At 48.8% G+C, this 18,549-nt stretch overlaps 2 protein-coding genes across 3 annotated transcripts in view; one reads left to right on the forward strand and one right to left on the reverse strand.

Moving 5' to 3' along the window:
• Nucleotides 1-1,011: 1,011 nt before the first annotated feature.
• Nucleotides 1,012-5,979, reverse strand: YBEY (ybeY metalloendoribonuclease). Its single transcript, XM_061193767.1, has 5 exons — nt 5,917-5,979; nt 5,340-5,570; nt 4,211-4,339; nt 2,883-2,951; nt 1,012-1,826 (listed from the first exon to the last, which is right to left on the reverse strand). The coding sequence occupies exons 2-5, from the start codon at nt 5,547-5,549 to the stop codon at nt 1,740-1,742; spliced, it is 495 nt and encodes a 164-aa protein (XP_061049750.1). The 5' UTR covers nt 5,550-5,570; nt 5,917-5,979; the 3' UTR covers nt 1,012-1,739.
• A 14-nt stretch (nt 5,980-5,993) lies between these two features.
• The window catches only part of MCM3AP (minichromosome maintenance complex component 3 associated protein), a 42,354-nt gene continuing 29,798 nt past the window's right edge, over nt 5,994-18,549 (forward strand). The window contains exons 1-9 of one of the 2 annotated variants that reach the window (XM_061193766.1): nt 5,994-6,075; nt 6,929-8,257; nt 8,503-8,720; nt 10,873-10,951; nt 11,174-11,315; nt 12,429-12,619; nt 14,589-14,728; nt 16,132-16,329; nt 16,648-16,916. In XM_061193766.1, coding sequence (XP_061049749.1) covers nt 7,036-8,257; nt 8,503-8,720; nt 10,873-10,951; nt 11,174-11,315; nt 12,429-12,619; nt 14,589-14,728; nt 16,132-16,329; nt 16,648-16,916 — 2,459 coding nt within the window. In that variant the 5' untranslated portion in view covers nt 5,994-6,075; nt 6,929-7,035. Of the gene's footprint in view, nt 6,167-6,928; nt 8,258-8,502; nt 8,721-10,872; nt 10,952-11,173; nt 11,316-12,428; nt 12,620-14,588; nt 14,729-16,131; nt 16,330-16,647; nt 16,917-18,549 lie in introns of both variants that reach the window. The other variant, XM_061193765.1, reaches the window with a different exon arrangement.

The raw sequence follows: 18,549 nt of genomic DNA on the forward strand, positions 1-18,549 counted from the left end.
CAGACGACACGGCTGCTGACAGAGCGTGGGGCGGCCTTCTCTCAGATTCAGATCAGAAGGACACTTGCTCGTATTCTGTACTAAAATTCAAGGCATGTTTTCAACCATATATAAAAACACCCCAGAATTAATAAGAAAAAAGAAAAACCAGTAGAAAATGGGCAATAAGACCTGAGCAGTCACCCTTCTGGTGGAGGGGATGCCGATGGAGAGGGTCACTGGTGACAAGAGGAACGCAGGACAGCCACGGTGCACATGTGGACACCGTCCAAGTGGAGGGTCAGAGCACACGCAGGTTGCTCGGTACCTGACACCAGGTAGCAGGACCTGGCGGCCACTACTACGGGCTGCTGGCGGGGACAAACCATCCAGCCCTGGGGAAACACTCACAGGCATCAGCCTATAAAGCTGGACCTCACACCTCCAGCTCCCAGCAATTCTGCTCAGGCCCATACCCAGGAGAAAACCTGCCTGTGTTCCGGACATGACCAGAGGTTCTGGAGGGTCAGCTCTAATGGCAGGTGGAGACCTCCAAATACTCGCTGATAGGACCAGTGGGTCTCAGGACCCCTTCAGTCCCTTAAAAAGGCCTGGGGAACAAAGAGCTTTGTGGGGTTATCTTTGGTCTTTGCCATGTTAGACTTTAAACCGAGAACAAGCTTAACTGACGACAAATAGGTCACGTGGCCAATGATTCAGGAACATGACAGGGCCCGTGTCCCCGAGAGCCAGGGAAAGTCCAGGCTCAGGACACAAATCCAGTGGGAAACACGTTTTCATGTTTCTGAAATCGATTTATGACAGAAACCAGATTCTTAGAATCATAGTATTTGGGGTTTCAGGGTCTCCGGGAGGCTATGTTTTATTGCCACGACCAGTTCAGAGCTCCTTGGAGGGTCTGTGGCACTGTGGTCAGTGCTTGGAAGCCCCGGGGTGGCTCGGCGCCCGCCCCTTCCAGATCTGCTCCCACCCGTGATGCCCGAAGCTTGTGCACAGCTCTGGGTAAAGCTCTGGGGTGAACTCCTGGGTTTATTTTCATATTCACACGGCAGGACATACTGACAGGAGGGAGGCTTTCCTACAGGAGGATGGGACATGGCAGTCGGAGCTCTGCCACGCCGGGGCCACGACCAAGGACTCGAGCACAGTCTGTGAGCAACTGCCTGACCGGGACCTATGGGTAGGGGTGGGTGATGGCAGGAGGCGTGCTGAGGGTCCCCTGCGGGGGGTAGGCCTGGCCCTGTGGCCACCTCGAGGGTCAGCCTTGTCTCTCACCTTGCAGAGGCACCAAGCAAAGGCTCCACGCCCCAGCGCTCCTGAGAGCTGGATGGGACCGAATCCAGCAGGATTCCCACGGGAAGTGGGGGCAGGCCCACCTGGGCTGCTTGATTTGTCCTGAAGGGATGCAGACGTGGGAGATGCCTCTTTGTCACAGGCAGAGCCCCAGGGAAGAGGCGGTTGACACGCCCCTGACACACCTCTGCATCCTGAGCACTTGCAACTGCTTTCTTTGCAACACTGAAAATGACACACCTACTGTGTCCCGAACAAAGAAATGAGTGGAAATTTCTCTCGTGTTTTAAGAAGCAAGTTCCACTCGTGGAATTCAGCGCCTGCTAGGGCTGGCACTTGTGCAGCCCCACAGGCCAGCAGTGGCCAGCGGGGACCTCAGCGTGGGGAGCCCTGGTCCCTGGGGCCCGGGGGGGTACCCACTTCCCGTCCACACTGTGGCACTTCGGTCAGAAGAGGCCCCTGCTCAGGGGCTGAAGCCTGGTCCCTGTGTGCCCGCTCAGCTCCTCGAGAGCCTGCTTCTCCTTCTGGTACATCTGAAAGAAAGGGGTGGAAACAGCTCCAGATTGGCCCAGAGGCCTGGCCTCCTTGGGCCCTGGGGCTCCCTCCCCGAGGCCCGGGGCCTCCCACGCAGCCCAAGGCAGGCCGCGGTCCCAGTGCACAGGGAGCACCAACGTGCTGCCTGGTGGCGTGTGAACCCCGGAGCCAGCAGGGGGCTGGGGCCAGGTGCTGAGGCGGTGGTCTCGTGGATGAAGAGGAGCGCCTGCCTGGGTCGCAGGAGAAGGGGCCAGACTGGGTGGCCCGGCCCTGAAAGCACTGGAGGGGTGTGTGAGGACGGCCCCCCGGGGAAAGGGCAGGCTGGGGGGAAGCGCGCTGGAGGCTTTCCTGAGATGCTGCCGGCGTGTGGGAAGCAGCGGGGCTGAGGAGGGGAGCCAGGCGGCCACAGCAGGGCTGGGGGTGGGGGAGGCGAGGCGGAGCCAGGGTGTGGCTGGTGTGGACCCAGCAGCCTAGGAAGGCCGGGGGGAGGCCCGCTGCCCGGAGACTACCTTGTTAAGGAAAATATGTTTTTCTTCTATGCTGTTCAGGGAACCCGTCTGATTACGAATATAATTCGAGTTAATAAAACACAATATGGTGCATCTACCAACACAGACCTTCATAGACAGAGTAAACACTGGCAGCCTTCCAGGCGACAAACTGACAGAACTTTACCCAACAGGTCTGGATCAGACACCTGCACGCTCTAAATCCTGTTTCCATTGACAAATACCATCACAATGTCTCTTGTAAAGGTTTTTTAACTTTAAGCCATTTGAATTTTATAGAATTTATAGAATGTAGTGTCTCTCCTCAGACCTTTCTTTCAACAGTGAATAAACAATGCAGTTAACAGCATTTAGAGAGTCCAATATTTAAGACAAACACTGTGAGTCTTTTTTATAAAGCAGGCATTATAAGTTCCTTATTTCACTGCATTTCTCCATTTGGTTTTCATACTTGACTGCAAGGGGCAGGTGGTGCAGCCCCGGTTCCTGGGGCCTCGGGCTGCAATGCCCCCTGTGTGTGTGCTGGGGACAGGGGATGGCTCCTACCTTCTGCCACTCGGCCTCCGTGCTGTGTGTGAAGCCCAGCAGGTGACAGAGCCCGTGGGTGGCAGTCACCTGTCAGAAAAATTAAGAAGCTGCCTCAGGGGGTGGTCAGGACCAAGCCACGAGCCAGGGAGGAGGAGGAGGAGGAAGAGGAGGAGGAGGAAGTCAGGGAGAGCTCAGTGGATGCCTGGTGGGAGGTTAGGAAGCCTCCTCTGGGCCCAGGCAGGGCTGTGGGCAGGTGGTGAGGTCACAGGGGTGGGGTTTGGGGAGCAGCAGTAGGCCTGGCCCCTGTGGCAGGATGTGAAGATCATGATCTCCTCTGGGGTGGGGCAGGGAAGGGGCAGATGGGTGGGTAGCTGTGGAGACATGGAGGACCAGGGCAGGGGAAGGGGGAAGTTACCCCGGGCTGTTAGAAGGTGCCAGCGCGCAGTTGGGCACCAGCTGGGAGGACAGTGGCTTGGCCTGGCCCTGTGCCGGGGGATGAGGGCCCTAGGAGTGTGGGCTGGCCCTCCGCTGGGGGTAAGGCAATCCTCAGGGGATGTGGGGGAGTGGAAGAGGTCCACAACTGCCCCCCAGCCCAGAGCCCCCAGGGGTGCACAGCTGCTGGCCACAGAGATCCCAGAGCTGAGACCTGTGCTGACTAGTCCTGTCTATGCTGCAGTTGCCCCAACTCCCAGGGAGAAAGCACACCCTCCTCCTGGCAGCACCCTGACGCCGGAGCACAGGGCGTCTCGCTGGGAAGCTCTAAGCTCTGCTTCAAGCCTCGGAAGCACTAGGCTCCCCAAAGATGATAATTCAGGGTGTGGCTGTTCGGCCAAAGGAAAACACCTCAATTGAATCCACAGGAACGTTAAAACACGACTCAATCACACACCACTTTTCAGAACACTCCCACCACCCTGCGTGGCACCAAGCTGAGGAGACAGATCTGAAGGTCCTGGAGGCCAGAATCCTGCCTGCTCTGGGCAGTTCAGTAAGACGCTCATGCAGCAGGTCTGAGCTGGCTAAACACAGCCTGCTGATCTCCAGAGGTAAAGCTAAGACCAAGGCCACTTTTGGGGCTCCCTCTCCTCAGTTATACACATAGATGCTCCCTGTCCTCTCCCCTCACCCAGTGGTGCCACGGGGCACGCAGACCCCATGGCCCAGGCTCTCCTCTCTGAAGGATGGTGAGAGGGTGCTGCCCCTGCCTGTGGGTCTCCCCCAGTAACCTCTGTCCTACATGAGGATGATGGTGTGTATGCCCGTGTCGCCTCCACCTCTTCTCACGGCCTGGATGGAGGACATCAGCCTTTGCTTTGCCAATCAGGATCTGTCATTTCAGCACTTACAGTCAGGACATCATAGTAATCTTCATTTTCTTGGCAGTGCTGGAAGATATACTCCACTCCCAGGAAAATGTCTCCTAAATTATAGTCATCTGGAAAATCAGGCTGGGGAATTTCGCCTGCTTTCAGATTCTGAAAATGAGGAAACACACATTTGGAGAACACGACCTCAGAACGCTAACCGACCACAGGCCTACAGATTTCACCCCGAAAGACCCTGTGTCACTAGTCCCAAGGCAGACAAGTCGGGAACCGTGGCAGAGACGCTACACACGACTGACTGAAGATGTTCCCACCCTGTCAAATGAACCTTCCATTTCTTTCCTCCTTCCTAAGGCACAACCACCCAGCTCCCTAACTTCCAAGGAGCTATATCACCACATCGATACAAGCTTACATGTCTGTTTTTTCCAGTTGTTGTTTTGTCCTAAACAAATAATCTTTCTCATTTTCCTACATAAAGACCATGAAGACCAGTCCATTCAGTTGAGACCTGTTCACATTAAGCCAGTCACCTATGGCTTGATACTTAGGGTGTTAATGTTTTTACTTCCTATCAGGGAAAATGATAAGTGGATACTTTAATACAGTTTTATACTACACATTGAACATTTTATTTTCTTTCCATTTATTTCCTTAGGTGTGACACTAGTGGGTTAAACAGTAATCAAGATTTACTTCAAGTAAACTGCCAGACTGCCTTCCAAAAGGGCTGCCCCAATTTATGCTGTTTCTAACAGTGTGGGGAGCCTCGGATGGATCATTCACATAACATAGGTAGCGACCTGATACATATCACATATTTGTTTAAAATATTCACCCGATTCTGTCCTTTTATTCTCAGAGTTATTTAAAAGTTTTCAATCCATACATATGCCTTATTGAATCACACTTAAAACTGCAGAAGCACTTTCTCTTTAACTCACTGATACAGAACGTGGGGTCAGGGGGGCAATCACCTCCCCTCCTCCAGCGACAGGATCTGATCAATAGGGGATGGTCACACGGTACTCTCTCCTTTTGTGTGTATTTGAAATTTTTCAAAGTAAAACTTAAAATCATGTCTGTGGTATAATTAACAGGGGTTTACAGAGGAAGGCAGGCCAGACAGGAACAGGAAAACAGCTTTTACCTCGTGAAATGGAAAGGAAAGCACATCTGTTGGGGTATTTTTGTCTCTGTAGATTCTATTAATCTGCTGAATCTTTCTGTTGTCGACGCAGACGACCCCCAGGTCGAAGCTCTGCACCCCCAGGGCTTTCCGCACCGCCTGCACCTTCTCGCGGAGCCGCGCCCGCCTCAGGGGCACCGCCCGCTGCAGGTTCCTCAGCACCAAGCTCATCGCGGCCGGAACCACCGCGCCCTAGAAAAGGCAGACAGATCAGAAAGCCATCCTAAGTTCTGTAGAAACACCCGCGCACACACACTCAATTCATCTTGTTTGGTGGAATTCGTTGAAAAACGTCATGGAATGTGCCTTTCACTATACGGAAGCCATAACACGGAAGGACGTGAACAGGCCGTGGAGTCAGGCGCGCAAGACAGACGTCAACAGCCACTAGGAAACCGGGGCGGCGGGAAGGAAGGGCCCAACGGTGAACGGGTGCAGGTGGGGGCGGGGCGGGGGGGGCGGGGCGGGGGGCGCCCCGTCGGCTCCGGGCCGCCCGCGGGGAACGCCCACCGCCCCTCTTTAGGGAGGAGGAACTTACCGGGCGGAAGCCGGCTGGGCCGGGCCTGGACGCCGCGTACCGGAAGCTCCGCCGCCGCCGCCCGGCCAGAGAGCGGAACCCGAGCGCGTCGGGCCCCAGGCGCGGGACGGACCGGAAGTGGGGCCGCCTAGCTTTCTGCTCGCTGCGCGCAGTGAAGCGGTGAGTCTGGCTGCCGCGGTCTTTGCGTGCGGCTCCAGCTCGGCGCCAAGGGGCCTTGGGACGGCGGGCGGCGGCGTCCCTGAGCCGGACGGTGAGCGCGGCGTGGGGCCCGGGCGGGCGGAGGTCTCCCCCTTTCCCGCCGCCGCGCCCGTGTCGCTAACGGAGTGGGGGCCGGAGGCGCGGGGCCAGGGGCGCCGGGAGGACACTGCGGGCGCGGGGGGGAACACAGCGGCTGCGGGGCCACCCACCGCGCCGCCCGAGGTTTGGATTGCGCTGCACTGGTGCCCCTGTCCCGCGGCGGTCTGGGGTGGGGCAGCCTCTCTGCGTGAGCACTGTTGTTCTTCAAGCCAGCTCCTGGGAGTAATCGCCCGCGTGTAAAAACGCAAATTATTTGTCTGGAAAGAGTATTTGGTGCTCTGGTTACTGGGAGAAAAATTAGACGGGAGGAAACACTGAAACACTAATGTTCTAATAGTGTTGCATTCTAACTCTGGCTGTCGAGATTGAAAGACGTCAGAAACCTCCCGTCTTTAAGTTGAAAAGAGTAACGGCTTGTATTTTCAGATTGCTGTTTGAGGTTTTCCGTGAATTTACCGATTCAGTAAAATGTTTTGAATTTTTGTTTTTAGCTTTAAGCGATCATGCTTTAAAGCTCCGTAACAAAGTAATTTATTTGTACCAACTTCTACCCCGCACTCAAAACCAAACCAAACCAAAACAAAACAACCCCACCAGTTGGCTCTCAGAAAATAAGAATACTTAGCCCTTTGCTTTACCTGACATGTGATTAAAAATTCTTTTCTTAGTCTTCCAGCACTACATAGCTGTGATGGTCTGAATTTTTGTCTTTCAGCTTATTGTGAAGGTGAGGGGGAGCTCCCTAGCTGAACAGATCGTTTGAGGAAGGGGACTACTTTTCTGTGCGTCGTATTTATTACCTTCCAATAATTGGATCAGAAGATGAATCCAGCTAATCCTTTCAGTGGGCAGCAGCCTAGTGCTTTTCCACCATCTTCCAGTAGTTCCATAGGGACGTTTCAAGCTAAGCCACCATTTCGGTTTGGTCAGCCCTCTCTTTTTGGACAAAACAATACATTATCTGGGAAGAGCTCAGGATTTTCACAGGTGTCCAGCTTTCCAGCATCTTCTGGACAAAGTCCTTCTTCTTCAGTGCAAACATTAGGATTCTCCCAAACCTCAAATGTTGGACTCTTTTCTGGACTTGAACACATTCCGGCCTTTGTAGCTACCTCTGGGCCTTCAAGTTCATCTGTGCCTGGAAACCCAGGATTTAGTTTTAAATCACCCAACCTTGGAGCATTCCCAAGTACTTCTACTTTTGGACCAGAGACTGGAGAAATAGCAAGCTCTGGTTTTGGGAAAACAGAATTTAGCTTTAAACCTCTGGAAAATTCAGTGTTCAGACCAATATTGGGGGCTGAATCCGAGCCAGCAAAAACACAGAACCAAATTACTTCTGGATTTTTTACATTTTCCCACCCAATCAGTAGTGGACCTGGGGGACTGGCCCCATTTTGTTTTTCTCAGGTGACAAGTAGTTCAGCCACCAATTCAGATTTTACCTTTTCAAAACCAGGTAATAATAATTCATCATCATCTGCCTTTACTCCTGCTTTGTCAAGTCAAAATGTGGAGGAAGAGAAGAGAGGCCCAAAATCACTATTTGGAAGTTCTAATAGTGGCTTTACTAGCTTCCCCATATCTTCTTCAGGGTCCTTGGGTGAACCCTTCCCAGTTAGCAAAACAGGTGTCAGACAAGGATGCGAAGAAGCTGTTTCCCAAATGGAGCCACTTCCCAGCCTCATGAAAGGACTGAAAAGGAAGGAGGACCAGGATCGGTCCCCAAGGAGGCACGGTCATGATGCAGCAGAAGATTTGGACCCTCTGTTGAGGGGCGATCATCCTCCAGATAAACGACCCGTCCGCTTGAATCGACCCCGGGGAGGCACTTTGTTCGGTCGGACAATACAGGATGTCTTCAAAAGCAATAAAGAAGTAGGTCGTCTGGGCAACAAGGAATCTAAAAAGGAAACTGGCTGTGCTGAGTCTGGGGAAAATGACCACTTGGCCGTCCCAGGAGGCAGTCAGTCTGTCCTGGCACCTTCCCGGCTTCCAGGTGTGAATAAAGAGGAAGAAACTGAAAGTAGAGATAAAAAAGAAGGTGCGCTCTAAAAATGTACAAAATACAGTAAATCCTGCTGGCAAGTTCTTGGTCAATTTCCCTGGGTGTTAGTTTGAATTTCGTAGTAAACCCCCTGTAAACATTAGGGATCCTAACATACCATAGGATCTCAGAGCAGGTCTTACATCTATGAACATTTCCTTTGCTCTTACCTGGTTGATGCCTCCTGTTGTTTGAAAACATTGCATCTGATACATTTCTGTGCCCGTTCTCTGATCCCCTAGATTCTCTACGAGGAACTCCTGGCCGTCAGAGTAAAAGAAGTGAGAGCACAGACAGTCTTGGCTTGTCTCCTGAAGTCACAGCGATCCAGTGCAAGAACATCCCTGACTATCTCAATGACAGAACCACCCTGGAGAAGCACTTTGGCAGAATTGCTAAAGTGCAGCGCGTCTATACCAGGCGCAGCAAAAAGCTTGCAGTGGTGTATTTTTTTGATCATGTGAGTACTCCGACAAAGTTCATGTGAGTGAAAAAAAGTGGCAAAGTTAGAGTGAACTTTGTCACTTTAAAACCTGTTTTTTAAAATCTATCAGTTATTTGCTTGCTAGAATTTAGAAAAGTACTCTAATGTCTTAACTTAGAGAGACTGGAATAGCACTATTTATTTCATAAATTAGAGTCATTTGTGGAAAGCTTGCAGTCCCCACTGAATGCAGTGTTCTAGAAATGCTGGGTGAATGATTCCCGCGAAGTCAGATTTCTCTAAAGCACATGGGAGTGTCCCTGTAACCACATAGCACTTTTTCTAACTTGAGTTTTCTTGTTTTGTTTTTGGTTTTGTTTTATGTGGTCATAGTACATGATGACTGTAAACATTCAGAACAATACAGAAAAGGTAAAATCTTCTTGTAATCCCATCCTCCAGAGAGAACTGCTGTTAATCGTTTATATACCTTGACTTTAAATTTGTGTATATGCACATATACACATAACACATTGGTTGTAGGGTGTACATTTACATGAGCTGCTCACATTATGTAGCTTTATATATTTTGTTATTTTTTCTGAATATCCTTGTGGGGAAAAATTACGTTCTATAAAAATTTAGAAAGCATGTTTTCATACTTTTTTAAATGATAGAAGTATTACCTGTCAACATAGGGAAAAAACCCAGAAAGTCCTATGGCAGGGGGCACAAAATCACCCATAGTTCTATCCTCTGAGATATCAACTATGAAGATTATGGTAGACGTCTTTGTAAATTTATAGTCACATTGTTTTTACACAAATGGGATCACAACCACATACACTGTTTGGTAACCTCTTCATGTGGTGATCTTTAGTAGCTTCTGAAATCCATGAACGGTGTAGATGAGAATGGGGTTGTTAAGTGCTACATGGCATTCTGTCCTGTTTACCTACTTGGCCAACTTTCTGTTTGTGGACATTTTTGTGCATATATTTCTGAATATATCCTTTGTTTAAATTCCTGAGAGTGGAAGTTCTGTGCCAAAATATATGTGCAGTTTTAGGGGTTTTGCTATTTATTCCCTTCTGTTGATTTTTTTTCAATTTAGCAGCATTAATTACATTCACAATGTTATACAGCCATCACAGTATCTAGTTCCAGAACTTTTTCATCCTCTCAAACAGAAACTCTGTAACCATTAAGCCTCTCATCTACTTTCTAGCTCTATGAATGTGCCTGTTCTAGATACTTCAGATAAGTGGAATCATGCAGTATTTGTCCTTTTGTGTCTGGCTTATTTCAGTTAGCATAATGTCTTCAAGGTTCATTCATGTGGTTATATTTCATTCTTTTATTCCATTGTATGGGTGTTACCACATTTTGTTTATCTATTCATCTGTCCATGGATGTGGGTTGTTTCCACCTTTTGTGTATTGTGAATAATGCAGCCATGAATACGGTGTGCAAATATCTCCTCAAGACCCTGCTTTCAATTCTGTTGGGTATATACTTAGGAGTGGAATTGCTGGGTCATACAGCAATCCTCATTTTTTTAAAGTTATTTTCTAGCTATTGCAATGTGCTTTTTCTTCCAGCTGAACCCTAAAAAAATACATTAAAAAATAAAATATATAAATACATTGTCTTTGTAAGCAGTTCATTGATAATGGAAAGTTGAGGTCCTTCATCACCCCCATCTCCCGTTAGAGCAAACACCATTATCTAGCGTGGTGAGTGTTTTCCTAAACATTTTCATAGGTACATCTATATGTATACTAACATATAGTTGGTTTTGTGTATGTATATTTTATGATAAATTGTACCCCATGTGTGTCATTCTGCAGCTTCCTTTTGGGTTTAAGTGACTTGGCAGTCTTTCTGTTCCCGTACAGGAAGTCAGCTGGTGAGACTCATCTCACCAAATGCCAGTAAGGCCAAGTTCATGGGTTCTATCACGGTTAAGTGATTAATTTCGAAAAGGAGAAGGGCAAATACATGCTTGTGAGATAGGAAGGTAGGTGAGGGCTGTGGCTGCCGGGGCTGAAGGCGGATGGTGTGGTCAGAACATGTGGCTGGCAGAGGTGTAGCTCTGCTGTATAGAATTCTGCTACTTGCATTTGAGAGCTTCATTCCCTTTGGCCTCCTGATGTCCTCGTACTTTGTGTTGTGGACTGTTTTCCAGGCATCTGCAGCCCTGGCTAGGAAGAAGGGGAAAGGTTTGCATAAGGATATGGCCATCTTCTGGCACAAGAAAAAAACAAGTGAGTTTTCAGTTGATCTTTGCACAGTCTCTGCTGCTTTGTGTGCAAGGCCTTCGAGCTTTGAGTGGGGTGGGGGTGGGGTGGGGCTGCCTTGTAATATTTCCTTGGGATCCTTTGTAACATCCTGTCACAATTACAATATTACTTTTTCAAGAAAAAGTAAAGTCCAGTGTCGAGTGACTTGTGATATCATAAACTCTGTTCTGACTCTTGTGTCCTCAGGTCCCAACAAGAAACCCTTTTCCCTCAAGGAGAAGCAGCCAGGTGACGGTGAAGCTGGCCCGGGCACCGAGGACACACCTTTTCAGCACTCCCCTCTTGGCAAGCCCGTGGCCAGGGCTGCAGCCGGCAGCCTGAATAAAAGGTGTGGCTGGTCCTTCCAAATGCCTGTGTTTTACAGGGCAAGTGGGTTCTGTGACTTCTACTATCACTAAACAGGAGGGATTTCATAGCCATCATGACAGAGCATGAAAGGGAAGTGGGTGATATGCTGACACCTGAGTAGGGGCTGAAGGATGGGAAGAGGGCCTGCGGAAGGGGAAGAGGGAGGCGGCCCTGAAGAGGCCCGGGCCCCTCACCTCCCTCAGTCCCACAGCCCACGCAGTTGCTGTCGTGCAGTCCGTCTGATGTATACATGTATAGGCAATCACTTTTCCCCTTAAAACGTCTAATTGGCTGTAAACCACGTGTTCCTAATAATCGCTTCTAGCAATCGTTATAACTGTGCAGCCGTGTGCACAGCTCTCAGGCCAGGTCTGGCACTCGGTGTGCACTTCAGAGACCTCCCTGTGTGTGTGGAATCTCTGTTCCCAAAGGCTCCTCCCTCCCTCCCTCCCCTTGGCTTGTGGCCTCAGACTCCTGTGTGACCTCACCTTCCTTTTCACATCAGGCCTGCTTCTGTTCAATCCTTCTTCACATATTTTGGTCAATATAGTTTTCCTCACGTTTTGCACGTTTTGGTCAATATAGTTTTCCTCACGTTTTGCAGTCAACAGTTTAGTTGCGGATTTGCTTTTGTTTTTTCCATTCCTTACATCTTCTTTGACATTCAAGTTCATGGAATGTTGAAAGCCAGCTAGAAAATGGGGAAGCTGACTGAGAACGCCCGGTTCTTTTTAGTACATCCTTCTACTGAAGGGGAGCTGTGTATGAAAACGTGTAGGCATGGTATTTCCTCATGGTGTTAAAACGTTCTTTTATTCCACTCTTAGTTTCATTTCTTTGAGAGAGAAATCTACAGGTAATTCATTTCAGCTGTTTAAATGGGGGCATCTCACTTTTGAAGAACACGAATTACGTGCAGCATGAGTAAGGCCTTCACGGTCACCGCCAGCGTCGTCAAGGCCGCCTCTTCAGCGCTGGGCTTCCCAGCTGTAGAGGAGCAGGGCATCTTGGAGGATAAGGGAAGTGTTCGGATGTGGAAATGATCCGAATGCCTGATGGACACACAGCTCTTAGCATGTCATCTTCCTTGTAGCTCTCCAGTGAAGAAGCCGAGTCTTCTGAAGCCTCCTCAATTTGAGGGAGACCCGTTTGACGAGGGCTCCGAGGGCTCCGAGGGTCTTGGGCCGTGTGTGTCGTCTCTCAGTGCCCTGATGGGTACTGTGGCTGAGACATCCGAGGAGAAGTACCGCCTGCTTGACCAGAGGGACCGAGTCATGCGGCAAGGTACGGGGCTGCGTCTCGGCTGAGGCGGTCTTCTCGGGAGCCATGAGGGAAGGGGTGACCTCCGTCTGTGGGCTCCACTGCCGTTGAGTCTGCACGTATGATCTCGATTGCCTTCGAGTCTCCTGAGGCAGTGAATAGTGCAGATGTGTTTGTAATGTAATTTTATTTTCAGAAGAAAGCCAACCATTGATCCACGCTAGATTAAATAATTTAAAAGGGCAGTTTTTAGATATTGAGAAAACACACATTAAAAAAATTACAACTTCCTATTTAACAAAAATCACCACAAATAAAACTACAAAAGATGTCAATCCAGGGATAAAATCTGTAGCTCATCACAGACAAAGGGCTGATTTCCCAGATACAGAAAGTCCTGTAGAGTCAGTATGAAAAAGACCAAATCCAGTAGAAAAACGAGTAAGGTCTGAGAGGTTCAGAAAAGGAAGTGTCAAGAGCTCTTGGGACTTCCCTGGTGGTCCAGTGGTTAGGACTCGCTGCTTTCACTGCCGAGGGCCTGGGTTCAATCCCTGGTCGGGGAACTAAGATCCCGCAAGCTGCTCGGTGTGGCTGAAAAAAAAAAAAAGAGTTGGCTCTTAAACATGGAAAATAGAAATGGAAAGATGCAGATGCTCTCGGTCCGTCACGCAGCATCAAGAGATTGAGAGATGCAAACCACACCCGCTAGGGCGGCATCTCCCCATCGGTCCCCAGCGCTGCATCCTTGTGCAGGCTGCTCCGGGGGAGACAAGTTGGCAGTGTCTTCAGGCTTGGGGACACTCATGCCTTTGACCCAGAATTCCACTTCCAGGAGTGCGTCCCACAGACTACCCCACGTGTGTGCGATTCACTCACAAGGTGGTTTGTGATGACAGAGATTGGAAACTGACTGTCCATACAGTGGGATTCTAAATAGCCTGAAAGAAGACTGGGATTTCTTTATGGAAAAATGATCAGTATTTATTGTGAAGTGGAAAAAGCAAGGCGTGGGAAATGTCTACCAGTTGTGTACAGAAAAGGGGGAAGTGTGTGTGTGTCCGTAAATACGTAAGCGTACTTGCTTATGTGTGTGTAAAAGTCATGGAGGTGAGAAAGGATCGCTCACGCTGACGGTCAGGACAGGGGAGCAAGGGGCGGGGGGGCGTCCAGTCTTGGACATTGTTACACCTTTGGAATGTTGAACCACGCGAATGTATTTAAAACCTACTCAAAAAGCAAGTGTCCTATTAACACCAAGCAGTATGTCCAGTGACCAAAAATAAAACAGCACGTGTACCCTTCTCTGCAAAGTGTTTTCAAAAGTAAGTTTAACCTGTAGGCTTTTCCTCTGTGGAGAGGCTGTAATGGCATAATCACAGTGTCTCCTTAACATGGTAGTAAAACCTGCCATCATACATTATGTCATTGACATGTGATTTTTGTATTCCAAAAAAAAATTATTACTAGATATTGGAATTTTTAAAAATAAAAATAAGATGTGAATGTTTTCAATTTTAGGTTGCATTCCATTTCATTTAAAGGATACTTTTGTTAACTGTTTAATTCTGTGGGTCATCATAGTGGTTTATTTAGGTCAGGACCCAGCTAACTTCCATTATGGGATTCCTGTTATACTAAAAACATGATGAAATGCTGAGAGTTTTAGAATACTGGCAAATTTTGAATATTTTCATTTAACAAATTGATCCTTTTAACAAAAATACTGCAGCATGATTGTGTGTCATTGAGGTCATTATAGGAGACCCATCTGGAAAGGGCAGAAGCTCTGGAGGGTCTTCATGGGCCTCGATGGCCTGTCACGTGGTGTGGTAGGCTGCGCTTTCCTTTCTCTAAGGCCCAGTGTTTTTAAGATTTCTTTCTTTTCCTTTGTAGTTTGATGTTTATTTTTATTTCTCCTTTTATCATTATGAAAGTGCACTTCTCTGGCTTCCTAGTAACTGTGTGGTGCATTCTTTTTACTTGACGCCTTCAGCTCGGGTGAAAAGGACCGACCTGGACAAAGCGAGGACTTTTGTTGGGACGTGCCCGGATATGTGTCCCGAGAAGGAGCGATACATGCGGGAGACCCGGAGCCAGCTTAGTGTGTTTGAAGTGGTCCCAGGCACTGACCAGGTAGAGCGCCACGCCCCCAGGGTGCTCTCCAGGCTGCTGTCCGTACTAATCACTGGGGTGGAGGGGCGTGGGCAGGGGAGGGAAGGCTGCACTGGTCCTTTCTGTACATATTTGGTCTGGTGTTTACTTTTCTAGAGGGCAGTGGGGATGTGCTATGAACAGTCGTGTTCCATTGTCTGCATTGTGAGGTGTGTAGGAAGCAGTCTTGCGTAAGGTGACTGGACCACATGGTTCCCTAAAGAAATAGATACAGATTTGTTTCATAAATTAAAAAAAAATTTTCCCATTTTTTCTTTTCACAGTTTTATTCCTGTCCTTTTTTATGTTTATATTTTGTGCATTTGAGATGATGCTCTAGGTATGATTTTGTATGAATTTTTTTCACTTAAAATTTTATCATGAGCATTTTCTTTTGTTATGGTAAACTCTTTATAAGCGTTCAAAATTTTGAATGTAGGCATATTATTTGATTACGTAGCTCTGTCCAAACTCCCCATTTTGCAATCATTAGGCTGTTTCTGATTTTTCAGTGTTATTAAGAATTCTGTTGGGCATGCTGTGTGTAATGCCTCTAAGGTATTCAGCTTCCTTCCTTCTGACGGATCCTACGCATGAAGTGCTGTATCAGATGTGTGACCTTTCTTAAGGTTCCTGAATATGTGTCAGTGCACGTTCCCAATTGTTTCCCCAGAAATCTGCACCATTTTAGATTCTTTTGCTCTCTGTTAATTTTGCTTGCGGGCTTCTGCTCCTTTCCTGGCCAGTGGTGTCACACAGCGGCCTTCGCCTGACTCAGGGTCCCCAGCTAGGCAGCAGTTGTCAAGGCAAAGGCCCAGCGCTCCTGCCCCAGGAGACGGTGGTGACAGCTCACAGCCGGTGCCCAGGGCCTGGGCTTATGGGCGTCTCTGCTCCACCCTCGGCCGCACCTCTTCAGCCTCTTCTCGCAGGTGGAAGATGCAGCTCCAGACTCTTGAGGGCCTTCCGAGGCCCTGCTGCTCCCCTGCCCCTCCTCGCCCTCCTCGCTGCCGGCTCCGTTTCTGGTCCGTGTAGACTTAATCTGGTGTTTGAGCGTGGCTGAGACCTTTTAGAATCTTTAACGTCCTTTACCTGTCACACCTCTGTGCTTGGAGCCAAACAGGTGTGTCTTCACTAAAATTCCTGTGTGTGTTGATGTGATAGCCTCTTATCTTCACTTCTTGTCATGTTTGCCAAAAGCAAGTTTCTCTACTTTGTCTTTGAATTTTGTTACCTTCAAAGAGAAATTTTACGTTTTAAAATTGTATTCTGTAGTATTGACCTTATTTAAGCGTGTATGTGTGATTTTCCCCATTTTCGGGCGCAGCAGCTGGGAGGCTGGCCTAACACTTGCCACCCAGCCGCTCATCCCTATTCCCTGCCCTCAGGTGGACCACGCGGCAGCCGTGAAGGAGTACAGCCGCTCCTCAGCAGACCAGGAGGAGCCCCTGCCGCACGAGCTGCGTCCGTCGGTGGTGCTCAGCAGGACCATGGACTACCTGGTGACCCAGATCATGGACCAGAAGGAGGGCAGCCTGCGGGACTGGTACGACTTCGTGTGGAACCGCACGCGGGGCATACGGAAGGTATCGGCCACTTGTGAAGTCCAGAGTGAAAGTGAGAGTTCTTGTCATTTTACTCAGTTACATTTCATCTGTAACAAAAAATACACTGTTACTTAAAATCATTACAAAGTCCTGTTAAAATGTACTTTATGGGCTTTGTTTCAAATTGAAATCTGAGAAATTCAGGTAATAAGCATGATTTTTCTAATGGTCGATTCTTATGTCTGGGAATACGTTAATGAGATCTGTGTGTGTACGAGAAACGTGTATGTAAGGTGTGTGTGCGTGTGTGCGCACAGCGCACGCGCATGTGTAATTTTCCGCCTCACTCGTGTCCAGGACATCACGCAGCAGCACCTGTGTGACCCAGTGACGGTGTCTCTGATTGAGAAGTGCACCCGGTTTCACATCCACTGTGCTCACTTCATGTGTGAGGAGCCCATGTCCTCCTTTGATGCCAAGATCAACAATGAGAACATGACCAAGTGCCTTCAGAGTCTGAAGGAAATGTACCAAGACCTGAGAAACAAGGGCGTGTTCTGTGCCAGTGAAGCAGAGTTCCAGGGCTACAACGTTCTGCTCAATCTCAACAAGGGGGACATCCTAAGGTGAACTTCCCAGTTCAGAAGCCAGCCTAAGCCATAGGGAAAGGCAGGGTTTAACCAGGAAGAGAGCACTTAGGATTAGCGGTGCTGGGAGCACTGAGTTTTCTCTGGTGTCGAACGCTGGGACGTCAGTGAGAAAGCTGGGCTCAGCTGTGCAGCCCCTGGAGCTGAGCCGCTGGGAGCAGGAGGCTGGGGATGCCTGCCGGCGCCAGGGCATCCAGAGCGGGCCCCAGGCCCTTCCTGAGGACAGCTTCTCCTTGTCAGTGGGAGAGCACGAGGCAGGAATCTGCTGTATGAGCAGAACAGGCGAGTGAACTAGGACGGGAAAGCTCAGGGTCCCCTGTCAGAGCTGTCAGCGTGTTTCCTCATATACGTGTGCACACAAACCTCGTCAAAGGTCTGAGTCATAGGAGAGGAAAAAATCGTGTGAAACAGAAATGCTAAGGGTGGGATTTTTTTTTTCTTTTTTTTAAAATTTATTTAATTTTTTTAAAATTTATTTTTGGCTGCATTGGGTCTTCGTTGCTGCACCCGGGCTTCCTCTAGTTGTGGCGAGCGGGGGCTACTCTTCATTGCGGTGCGCGGGCTTCTCACTGCAGTGACTTCTCTTGTTGTGGAGCACAGGCTCTAGGCGCATGGGCTTCAGTAATTGTGGCACGCGGGCTCAGTAGTTGTGGCCTAGCAGGCTCTAGAGCGCGGGCTCAGTAGTTGTGGCGCACGGGCTTAGTTGCTCTGCGGCATGTGGGATCTTCCCGGACCAGGGCTTGAACCTGTGTCTCCTGCATTGGCAGGCGGATTCTTAACCACTGAGCCACCAGGGAAGCCCTAAGGGTGGGATACTAAGAATGAATTTTAAACCTTGCCCTGATCTATCTGTAGACATTTATATGAGAAATATGTTAGAGTCCACTAGCCTTCCATTCCTGTTGTTGGTAAACTGGATCCCAAGTTTCCCTTATTTATGCTGAAACTCTTTTTCAGCTTGCAGAATATCTAGATGTGTGATTGATTTTAAATTAAACCTTGGAGATAAACTAGTTAGGGAAAATGGCTGTGTAGTCTTTTCGTATATGATGGGCATTTGTCCCCTATCTTGAGTAATTCTTGAATAATTAATAATTTTTTTTTTTCGGCCACACTGCACGGCTTGTGGGATCTTAGTTCCCCGACGAGGGATGGAACCCGGGCCCTCAGCAGAGAGAGCGCGGACTCCTAACCGCTGGACCATCAGGGAAGTCCCCAAATCAGTTTATTTATAAACAAAACAAAGTTAAACTTTGTTTCTTAGACAACATCTTCAAACACAGCTGGCAGTCAGTTGGCATTAAAGTAACTCTTTGAAAATCAATTCTTAAATTATTGCTTCAATTTGTTTACTTTATTATTCATCATGTTTTTAAAGAAAATCTTTGTTACCAATCCAGCCCAAGAGTGGTGGCTTTGACATTGGTAAACCATGAACATATTGGCACATGTGACCATATCAAGACCTTCTTTTTCAGTATAGTTGAAATCTGTTTTATTGTCAGACCTATTTTCATGGAAATTTTGTGTAATTAAAGATCAAATTCTAGGGGCGTCCCTGGTGGCGCAGTGGTTGAGAGTGTGCCTGCCAATGCAGGGAACACGGGTTCGG

Source organism: Eubalaena glacialis, chromosome 6 (assembly GCF_028564815.1).
Source record: "Eubalaena glacialis isolate mEubGla1 chromosome 6, mEubGla1.1.hap2.+ XY, whole genome shotgun sequence".
Taxonomy (NCBI): domain Eukaryota; kingdom Metazoa; phylum Chordata; class Mammalia; order Artiodactyla; family Balaenidae; genus Eubalaena; species Eubalaena glacialis.

Bases quoted from the DNA above. Each gene is read 5' to 3' on its own strand.
- YBEY (XM_061193767.1), bottom strand. From the start codon at position 5,549: ATGAGCTTGGTGCTGAGGAACCTGCAGCGGGCGGTGCCCCTGAGGCGG. The intron at 2,952-4,210 runs GTAAGTGCTGAA...TTTTTCTGACAG, and splicing joins ATTACTATGATGTCCTGACT to GTGACTGCCACCCACGGGCT. The intron at 1,827-2,882 runs GTAGGAGCCATC...CCTTTCTTTCAG, and splicing joins CGGAGGCCGAGTGGCAGAAG to ATGTACCAGAAGGAGAAGCA.